This window comes from Nelumbo nucifera, chromosome 5 (genome assembly GCF_055504915.1).
Source record: "Nelumbo nucifera cultivar China Antique chromosome 5, China Antique-T2T, whole genome shotgun sequence".
Lineage (NCBI taxonomy): Eukaryota > Viridiplantae > Streptophyta > Magnoliopsida > Proteales > Nelumbonaceae > Nelumbo > Nelumbo nucifera.
In genome coordinates this window covers 21,368,657-21,379,897 of record NC_142653.1, presented here as the reverse complement: position 1 = coordinate 21,379,897, position 11,241 = coordinate 21,368,657, and the positions used below count along the sequence as shown (strand labels likewise).

At 35.8% G+C, this 11,241-nt stretch overlaps 1 protein-coding gene across 4 annotated transcripts; it reads right to left on the bottom strand.

Moving 5' to 3' along the window:
• Positions 1-843: 843 nt before the first annotated feature.
• LOC104595722 (ras-related protein Rab7) lies at positions 844-9,613 on the bottom strand. 4 transcript variants are annotated; one of them, XM_088888709.1, is made up of 7 exons: positions 9,446-9,613; positions 8,895-8,921; positions 8,620-8,719; positions 3,166-3,333; positions 2,863-2,943; positions 2,628-2,773; positions 844-1,147 (listed from the first exon to the last, which is right to left on the bottom strand). In XM_088888709.1, the coding sequence occupies exons 1-7, from the start codon at positions 9,496-9,498 to the stop codon at positions 1,114-1,116; spliced, it is 609 nt and encodes a 202-aa protein (XP_088744835.1). In that variant the 5' UTR covers positions 9,499-9,613; the 3' UTR covers positions 844-1,113. The 4 variants fall into 4 exon arrangements, with proteins under 4 accessions (XP_088744835.1, XP_088744834.1, XP_088744836.1 ...); XM_088888708.1 differs by having other exon boundaries at positions 844-1,111; XM_088888710.1 differs by having other exon boundaries at positions 3,187-3,333.
• Positions 9,614-11,241: the final 1,628 nt, after the last annotated feature.

Sequence of the window (11,241 nt, the reverse complement as noted above, 5' to 3'; positions counted from 1 at the left end):
AAGATCCCAGAGCTCTTTCGTAAGGCTCACGACTACTCTATTATATAAAGACATTAAACCTCAAGGCAAATGTATACGCGATTATTTTACTCGGTAACAGTCAAACTCTCAAACATTCAGGTCGCATTCACAACATAAGTACTAACTTAAGCATCAGAGCGACCTTACCGGATTAACTACCCTAGGATCTATGATTCACTGTTTTACATACCGGTCCAGCTTACCACCCAGTTAGAATTCAGATCGCCTTCCAACTAGTAGTAGTTAGATCACGCACCATCAGGCACGATCCTTGTGGGCAGGAGATCCAAGCTCCGCTTGCCGTGCTTGCGAATCCAAACCTGTAGCCCACAAGACACTTTACCTTTCATGAATGACGACACTGGAGATGTTCTCAAAGCGTGGTTGAAGTTACCTTGTGGGTGGGATGTAAACACCGTCTAGTGGGTTGCAGATCCGAGCAACCCAAAAATAACTCCATTTACATTTTCCGCATTACCCGGTATTCTGGAAACTTGGAAAATGTGGACATAAACACGATCATCCACCACATACAAGATCAAATAATTTATACCCTAAAACATGTAAACAAAAAGCGAAACCATCATGTATACAGGTTCCAACTTCCATGTTAAAAAAATGAGCAACCATTGTAAAGCCTTCATCACTAGACACACTAGACATATGGACCAAGAGATAATATTGAACTAACTGCATCTGAAATTCTGGACAGACCATTTCGTCCAGGTTTTTAAAGAGCCTCACATCTGAAGTTCTAATGGCAGCCATGCAACTCTTTCCATTTTCTTATATGCCTTTTCTTAACAAACAGAAAAGCGGAAGTAGTAACAACAAATATACCCCTGATCCATTTAAGCCACCAAACAAGTACAAAGAAATCAATTATTTCCTGCGCAAACGCTAACATACAATTGATAGTCTTGTAACACATTTAAGAATTAACGGACAGGAAAGAAGGGGAAAGGGTCCTATATAACTGAAACAAGTGGTTAAATCACATAATAAATGATTGATGTAACATATCTAGCATTCGCATCCTGTGGACCCCTGCTGACTCCCACTTGCAACATCAATGGTGTCCGGCAAGTATCTTCAGTAAGCAGACAAAGCTGGTGTCAGTAACTTCCTGTAAAGATTAAAATGCAGTTTTCCAGTGTAGAAGCTTCTTCATACGAGCGTAAAACCTTTATCCTCAATAAAATAAGCAAATCTTCTGAAATTTGCTTATTCTCAGTATAATACCAAGTAACCAATCTGTTTCCCACCTATTAACTCATGTACTTGAAGCAACCCATAAAGAGAAAGTAGGCTATATATATATATATAACCATAATAAAAACAAATGCACTATTTGTTGATAACTAGGGACTAGGGAGGGACTGAGAAGGGTGGCATCCATAAAATTAGAGCAGGAGGGAAAAAAATGGAGGGGTGCGTCTGGTGTTTTTCTGTGATAAGTGAATACCGCCTAGATTAAAAGGAAAAATCTATAGAACAGTGACAAGGCCAGCAATATTGTATGGACCAGAGTGTTGGACAGCCAAGAAACATGGCAAAAATGTGTATGTTGAAATGGATGGGTGGAAAAACTAGCAAGGATAGGGTTAGCAATGAAGTCATTCAGAGGATCCTAGGAGTAGCTACAGTAGGTGATAAAATGAGAGAAAGTAGACTTGTATGCATAGAAGACCACTTACAGCACTATAAGAAAAAATGATCAGTTACAAGTTGAAGGGGCAAAAAGGGCTATGGCTATACCATTATACCAAAAAGGACATGGGTTGAAGTTGAATTACTAAGAAATTATTCAAGTGTTCATAATTTAACAATGATATGGCATTAAAAAGAACAGAATCACGAAACAGGGTGCACATAGCCAACTCCATATAGTTTGGATCACGTAGCTGACTCCATATGATGATGATGAACTAAGGAGGTATCCACATTAGATAATGATGATGATGATAATAAACTAAGGGGCTCTCCACATTAGATTATCAAGTTACTCTTCAAAATTCTGGATGGCAGTTGAACTCAATCAGTCAGGGCTGAGGAATTTCTTGGAAAATAGGAAGGTTTTCAAAACATTCCTTTTTGAGATATGTGCATTAAGGTTTTAAATTTTGAAATTTCAAAAAACTTGGGCAAAATTTTGACAAGGTTTAATTTTGATTATTGATTTTTGGAAAAGATTGAAATTTTGATTAAAAAATATGCCCAAAGTTTTCATTTTTTTGTTTTGGTTACCATATCCAAAGCCAAACATTATGAAATTTCACCAAAATTTAAAATCATGACATGTATTCCTTGCCTTTTCTTTTTAATAATGTTTATTTTACCTGTTCAAAAATGATATGTTTTAGAAAACAGATGCCTCGTGCCAGAACAAATGCCTGGCAATGGCTCAAGAAATTAAGTAGTTGAATTGCAATTGTCAATTTGATGGGAACATATCCCATAGCTTGAATCACCCTTCAACAAGGAGATTCGCTGAACTATTGCATAATGAAGTCATTTTGACCATGGGAATGTGCACCAACTGCACTCTTCAAGCCATTATGTGTTTGTGTATATGTGTGTATTGATATGATCAATCTTTTACTTACATTTCTTCCTCCTCTCCACTCTTCAAAGCATTCTTAGCTATGACCTGGAAAGCTTCTTCTACATTAATACCCTCCTTGGCAGATGTCTCAAAGTAAGGAATATTCCCCTTTGAGGCACACCAAGCCCTGGCCTTCTTCTCTGAAACCTGGAGTGAACCATGACAACAAGCCAACATCAGCAAAAGAGATGAAATAAATAAAACTCAGAAACAATTGAAGAAAACGTATGACCTACCACTCTGCTGTTTCCACCATCCACATCAACCTTGTTCCCCAAAACAACAAATGGGAAATTCTCAGGGTCTGAAGGACTTGCCTGCAAATTCAAAACTCCAATGAATTTAACAAAAGGAAAGGACTATGAAGGGGCACTAGTTGCAATTGAAGAGCTATTCAATTGGAATCATTGTGGTCAAATTGCATACTTTGTTTTAAGACTAAAATGAATCCACCTATAATTGTGCTGTATTTTGTGCACTTTTTGTGTTTAAATACATCTTCCAAAAGATAAGTATGGTTAAATGTTGCAATCAAATACCTCAAAGTCCACAAGAAGTACCTGGATAAGAAATTCTTCTCTCCAGTTGTTCAAATTGTCAAATGACTTCGTCACATTAACATCATATACAAGAACACAGCAGTCTGCACCACGATAGAAAGCCACACCTAGGCTTTGAAATCGTTCCTGACCAGCTGTATCCCATATCTGTCAAAATAAAAGCTTGTCAAATCATAGGATATAGCAAATTCCACCACCGAAGTGCTAAAAGAATCTGAGCCACGCGATACATCAAAACTTCCAGAAAACAGGAAGTATTCTTGGAAAAGCGAGATCACAAAATTTCTTGAAGTTAAGAGGAATGCTAAGCCTCTTTGGAGAGAGGAGTGAAAACAACTTACATAATATCAAGAAAAATCTTTAAAAGCTTCTACATTTTAATTGTTTCTTCTAGAATCTATAAATTGTTTTCTTTTGATAAATAGTGATTTTATTAATAACAAACAAAAGATGAGGACGTTCCCTCTGCACAACGAAAAATGAGGGAGAGGTTTCTTCTGGAATTTTCAAATTATGATGGATATATAATCCCTCCTCTCATTTGTAAGCTTTTGCTTAAATAACTACTTTAGACATCCTGTGATTGTTAGAGTGTTTCTTAATATAATGTTATGATGATAAAGAACTTTTCAAGTTATTAATATGTATCTTTTGATTATTAACAAGTATTTAATTATTATTGTTATTGATTAAACTAAGACTTCATAAAATGGAATTCTTTCCCATTGTTTTGGTATTACCAGCTATTAAAGTATAGTTAGCAAATTATTTCAGTACCAAAAATGACATTATTCCTGACTGCTTGTCCTTTTAGTGCGTGCCTCCAGGTGAGGCACCCCGAGAACACCCCAAACACATGCTAGAGGCATTGTTAATGCCTCTGAGGTATGTGCCTCATGCACGCCTCATACAAAAAGAAAGAAGGAAAAGGAAAGAAAAGAAAGGGAAAGAAAGTTTCGTGGACCCCCTTAGTTGGAGGGCTTCCCCCCCAAAAAAAATAAAACCTTTTTAATGCAGCCCAATTTGATTTTTTTGGTCCTAGGGGGTCCTGCTCCATTTCAGGTTGCCTTCTCTTCAACAGGATCCCCCTTTCATCTAGTGTTATGCATCTTCATTCTTCTTGATACAAAACATCTTTCATAAAAAGGAAATTAAAAAAAAAAAAAAAGATGAGATCCTCCCTCCTTTTCTTCTTCTTCCTCCTCCTCCTCTTAAGGAGGCTTATGCCTCTTATGTTCTGAACGCCTCACGCCTCCAGGTTGTGGAATGCCTCGAATCACACCTCTGTGTTTTAAAACATTAATCCTTATTGGTGCAATCACTAGTCTTCATTGCAAATGTTAAATCTGTCTAATCTTGTCATGAATCCAGCACCATCCCTAAGCAATGTTCCATAAACTCAATTGTATTTAATAGGGTATCTAGAACACTCCCAAAATCTAATATGGATGTTGACTTGCTTCTTATAGTTAGCAATGGTACTAAAAGAGTTTGATGGATTGAGCCCTTTTCAACTAGTCAGATCATTCAATCTACAATAGCTATTCCAATGTTTTAAAGCCTGCAGGCATGACACAATCACGCAAGGCGTTCCACTACCTAGAGGTGTGAAGCATAGTTCAGAACATAAGAGGTGTAAGCCTCCCAAACACAAGGAGGCGTAAGTCTCCTTAAGAGGAGGGGGATGCAGAGGAAGGGGAGGAGGATCTCATTTTTCTTTATTTTTTTTTCTTTTTATATGAGGTGTGTATGAGGCATACGTCTCTTCAAAAGAGTGTATGAGGCATACGCCTCAGAAGTGTCAGCACCTCTAGCATATGCCTCAGGGCGTTTTGGGTGCGCCTCCAGGCATACGCCTCCCACACCTTTTAAAACACTGAGCTATCCTTAACATTCCCCCAAAGTTAACTTAACTGCACAAGTTTCTAATTTTAATCTATCCAGTCTTAACTATTCGTATTCCATGAAGCATGCCTTGTATTTCAGATGTTTATTTAAATTTTCGTCAAGTTCAGTAAATATACTTCAGTAACACAGTATTCCAGCTAAAATTAAATAACTTATTCATCCACTCTGCTCTGATTCAATTTAAGTGTTCACACATATATTATTATTTTATTAGCAGGTAATTTTCTTCTCAAAAGAAACTTTACAAAGTTTCATTTCTCTAATTTTTTATTCAAGGATGAATGGAAAAAAGTAAATAACAAAAAATAATTGTGAAAATGCATAAAAATGAATGATGTAAGACTGTTCAAGGTTGACAGTTAGACCTGGATCAGCTTGGATGGTTGAACTGGTGATCTAGTGAACTTTAGGATCCCAATTTTTCTTTTTCTTTTTTTTTTATGGTTTTTACTGGTTGAATTATTAAACCAGTGGTTAAACTGGAAAATGCTGACCCAATAAGCTTTTTGACTTTATGTCCAATCAGGATCTGACAACACAGGTTCAGTTTGTGCTATATACAGGTTTATTGATCCAGATCCATCTATCAAAGTGCTCCTTGTAATTGATGTTGTCTCAAGTTCAACCCTGATAAATGCTCATCTCAACACCTCATCGGCGTGACTTGGAGCCTTAAATAGGTACAAGATTCTTAAAATGTAGAAGTAGATTATGATTGGGTGAACTAAAAGTGTGACAGGAAATATTCATAAAAAAAAAGTGTGACAGGAAATCCTAGATCTTGTAATGTGATAATCATGGGATACACAGTGTTTCCATACAAGACTTATACATCTACCTGCCACATTCACCAATTAGAACAGAATGAAAGGAGGCCTTGATTGAAGCATTTATTGTTGGTGCCTCTGGCTTGGGGTTGTTATGTAAGAAGCATTTAGGCCCTTAAGCCTACCTTCTTTTGGTCAAGCTGACTTGGACGTTAAGTAGAAGAAAAAAGGACCATTACCCAATGTTGGACCCAGCAATCCGGGGTTTTGGTAGAGGTGGACTGCGTATGGACTTAACCTTTATTCAACTTGAATGTTAAATAAAGAAACTGTTATCTGTGAGACAACTAAACTTAGACTTTTTTTTAAAATCATTTATAGATTTACATTTATTCAAAAAGCAAAGTACAAATAATGTCTAAAGGGTGGACTGGGTATGGACTTAACCTTTATTCAACTTGAATGTTAAATAAAGAAACTGTTATCTGTGAGACAACTAAACTTAGACTTTTTTTTAAAATCATTTAGATTTACATTTATTCAAAAAGCAATGTACAAATAATGTCTAAAGGGTGAGTTTATACTTATTTAGCCGTGTTTATTTGCTATGCAAATTTATTTACACTACTAAAAAATCTATAGGAGTGCACATGCAAAGAGTGCAAATTCTGCTTCATTTTTGCTTCAGGTTTTGTTTTACTTTGTGTCCTGTTTTATTTTATTTTATTTGCAATGCAAATAAACAAAACAAAGTAGAACCTACAACAAAAGCAAACCAGAGTTTACTCTCAAATCATTTGCAATCTCTTACTTTTGCACCACTACACATGAAATTGCATAGCAAACAAACCAAGCATTATGGCCTTGTTTGGTAAATTTGCACTGATGCAATTTATCAAAAAAAAAATGCACTGGTGCAAAACTATAGTAGTGCAAATTCAGATTTATTTTTGTTTCAAATCTTACCTTACTTTGTTTTATTGCAGTGAAAATGAAGTAAAATAAAACCTGAAGTAGAATCAAGTAAAACCCAAAACAAAATTAAACCAGAATTAGCATTCTTTCCATTTGCACTTCCATGCATTTGTACTAGTGCAAATAAAATTGCACTACAAACAAACAAATTACAAATAAAGCCAGCCTTGTGCTGCTCCTCCCCAATTCCCGTATATAGCTTCAAGAATAAGAACAACTTTACACTAAAGGGTCATTTTTTCAGTCTAAAGGATAATCATCCCAAACCAGGTGCTATCTGCTAGCTTCTTGTCAAGCTAGAGAGTTAGCAATACAAATAGCAAAGTGGGGCATCCAATTAAAAATTACTTCCATCTACGGGTGTCCATGAAAAACCAAAAAACCAAACCAAACCGAGAAAACCGAACCTGAAAATGCAGTTAACCGAAGTGATTGGTTCAGTTTCGGTTTGGTATTTTTGAAAAACCGAAAGACCGGTTTGGTTTTTGGTTACCCTAGAAAAAAACTAACGGTTAACCGAATCGACCGGTATATATATTTATATGTAAATATATATGCATTATATATATATATATTATTATTATTATAATAATCTATTTATAAATATATTATATATTTTTATAATATTTTATATATCATTTATTATTTATAATAAAATATTATACATATATTTATATAATATATATTATAAATATAAAAAACCAAAAAACCGAAACCGACGGACCGGTGGTACCTGTTTGGAGAAATTGAAAAACCGGTAGGACCGGTTTGGTTTGCAAAAATTGTCCATGGTTCGGTAACCGAACCATGGACACCCCTACTTCCATCTCATTAGCCAAATGTCTTGCTTCCCTAATCTGGTACCTAAGGTGCCATGATCCTTCACATCCTGCATATAAACATCCAAAGACTGTGAATCCTCTTATATAAGCAGATCCCTGAGTCCCAAAATCCATGCTAGCCGGAGGCCTTGAAGCACTGCTTGGACTTCTGTGCTTATTGAGTTCCTCACACCTATTGGGCCCTCAGAAAGCAAATAGAATAACTCCTTTATGTTCTTTGAAGAGCCCTCTTACACTCAATTCACCCGGATTACCCAAACTACAGCCATCAAAATTTATCTTTGTTCAATTTTGTGGGGCTGGAGCCTATGCTACCATGATTCTTGCAGGTTCTGAAGGCATTAGCCATCAGAGTACCAGATAGAATTTTCATCACTAGATTCACCAACCAAATAATCTTTTAAACAACAAATGGAGTTGCTCAGAATGATTCCTAACAAACAATTGCCAGTTTATAAGCTGCATGGTACACTCAATGAAATTTCTGAACTTTGGGGTGGGCTGTCACTTTTACAATCAGTTAATCTCTGTCTTAGCCTAAGTAGTCCCTAGTGCAGCTTGCAAACCTTGGATGCTATTGGGAATCTTGTTTTTGGGCATAGATTTAAAGAAAGAAGTTAAAGCCTTAGAGTTGTTTTGAGATCCTTGCAAAATCAGCAGTTACCAAATTAATAACGCCAAATCTGGGTGGTACACCATCAAGTGAAATCATACAATCACTTTTTTCCTGATGATGTATGTAAGAAATATCATAATGACTGCAAAGTTGACTGTAAAAAAGAAGCAACAAGGAAATGAGTGCTCTTGCAAATAAGAATTGCAAACCAACTTAGAAGGGAACAACTGGCGCAATTATCGTGAATCTAAAACTCCCAATGATTAGAACTCTCAAAATAAAGTGAAGTTAAATTCCTCATGCAACTATAGAGATAGATTCTAACCTGTAAGGTAAAGAGTCTATCTTCAAACTGAACTTCTTTTGTCAAGAAATCGGCTCCAATAGTTGCCTTATATTGATTGCTAAATTTCTTATTCACATATCTAAAAGTGAATAGTCAAGGGAAATATAAACCAGACAGAAAGTAATAACGAAAAAGTAAAGAAAAAAGGAAAGCAATTAGATCCTCCCCTTTTCCCAATTATTTCCATATGTATGAAAAAGTGCAAGCTTTTTATCATGAACACAAAAATACCTAGACTGTGGACAGAAGGATACTGATTCATTAAAGAGGTCTTTCCAACCCTGCAAATGACAGAGGAAACAAACCAACATCCCAACATCATAAGAAGAAGCAAGTTAAACAAACTTTACAGAGGAAAGAGGGAAATAAATTCGAAATGAACGAAACAAAAGTGGAAGTATTAAAGGCGGAACAATCTCGACAATTGATCCAACAAAGAGCTACAACTTCTGTGAAAATATTTTTATGATAATTATTACAGGTTAATATCATATATCAAACATATCTCATCCGAGTTATAGCACTTAACTGAAGAAAAACTACAGTACTTCAACACCTCAAAATTATGTTAACAGTGATAATTATTGAGTATTTAAGAATTCCATCCACTCCTTTTCTTACTCTTGAAACTGCCTCTTTTAGGGCTTCGAGAAGTATAAAACCTGCTACTAGCTGACATTTAGGGTTTTAGATGAATCTCAGAGAAGGAAGATCTCGAGAGATCCATCTGATCGTCTGCAGACCCAGAAATTGAAGATGGATGCAGAAGAGAAAATTAAAATAATAATAACAAAATCTCACTAACCCGCTATCGCCGAGAATAATGACCTTCAAAAGTGTTCTTCGTCGGGAAGGCATTGTATGGAGTACGGTGTTTCTCTTACTCTTGTTTTCCCTTGAGAGGAGAAGATCCGGGAGAAGTGCGACTATTGGAGAATTTTGGGTCTACGTTATTTCTCCCGTAGCCAGCGATGTCCTGGCTGTACTACGTGCGAGTCCCGCTCGCAAATCACTTATTTTTAGGGTAAATGACAGACACCCACCCTGTTTTTTGGGGTCTTGACGATTACCCCCATTGCGACAGACGTCAGTACGTCACAGATGACAGACCCGTTTGTCCTTTCGGTTTTGGACTCCCTTACTTTTTACTTTTACTCATTGCTTTGCTTTATTGTTGCCATTCCATGAGATAACGAGGTCAAATGTGAGAGTTCATACATCTTAAAATACCGAAATTTTCCTTATGTTATTTTTATGTTTGGCTGTGTTTGTTCATAACACAATGTTGCTTTGCGGTGTAAAATACAGAGTTCATAACTTTAAAGCAATTGGAGTACAACTCCATCGATGTAATTTTACTTTTATACCCCATAGGGCTATTCATAAGAAGACCCAATCCGATCAAATCGATCAATCAAGACTGACTCAGCTCAAGTTGGTTGGGTTTTTTTCAGCATCGGTTGGTTTCGGATTATAAAAAATCATAAACTGATGATTCGGTTTAGTTTCGGTTTTTATGTGTAAAAATCGAAATTAATTCGAACTGAACTGACTTAGTAGTTAGTTCCTAGCTAGTAGTTACAACCTATTTAGTTCCTACTTAACTAAGTTGTTTCTATCCTAATTAAGTTAGGTTGTACAACAACTAAGTCACCACTAAGTAGAGTCGAAACCGACCCAAATTGACCAAAACCAACTCAAACCAATCAGGTCAGTTTTGCTTAACACAGGGTCGGTTTCGGTTTCAATTTCTGGTAACCTGATCAACTCGGATCGGGTAGCCTTTGATCTTTCAAATTTTGAGCGGTGTTTGGTTTGTATAGGTTTTATTACCTTTTCTTTATCTACTTTTTTCCTTCAAATCAAACATAACTTATTAGCCATAGATATCAACTTCGAAATTTTACATACATCCAATATGGGTACATTCAAATTTAGCAAATCCTCAACCCGAGCCTGCCCAAGTTGCACAAGGGGTGCAACTCAGGTCTCAGGGGTGGCTCAAGTTAATATTTTACATGGTTTTGGGTTTAAGGCCTTCGGGCTGGGCCCACCACAATATTTTGACAAAATCCCATCCCAAGCTCACCCACATTACATTAGTATAAGTACAAATATTCGGTGCGTATATCATATTTTTAAAATCTTATATTTGCATTTTACATAATTATATTTGCACTCTTTTCAAACTAAGCCTAAAAAGAATGATCCGGTATTAAGTATGGGGCAACCGTGCCTGGATATCATATTTTTTTTTAATTTTCTGGTAATATTATTATTTTGTTCAAGATTCATTATTTATCCAATAAGTATAGCTTATTTAATTTAAAAAATAAAATATTTTTTTTTATAATTTAAAAATCTTTATAATTAGTCCTTTGTTTGAATCAGAAAAATAATTACAAAGATTAATACGAACCCTACATCATTTGAAGTGAATACTTTTTTATAGGTAATCATGTGTAAAGTTAACACTTTTTTTCCAAAGATGGGTTCCACATCTTTGAAGGATTGGGTATTTTTTTATAGGTAGACACGTGTCTAAATAAATTAGCATTTTTCTTGAAAGTGGAATTAATTACTCATTTTTTCTATGTTATG

Coding starts and splice junctions, on each gene's coding strand:
- LOC104595722 (XM_088888708.1), bottom strand. CDS start 9,498: ATGCCTTCCCGACGAAGAACACTTTTGAAGGTCATTATTCTCGGCGAT. Junction 8,922..9,445: donor ATTATTCTCGGCGATAGCGG/GTTAGTGAGATT, acceptor TGTCATTTGCAG/GGTTGGAAAGACCTCTTTAA. Junction 1,112..2,627: donor AGTGGAGAGGAGGAAGAAAT/GTAAGTAAAAGA, acceptor TGCTTACTGAAG/ATACTTGCCGGACACCATTG.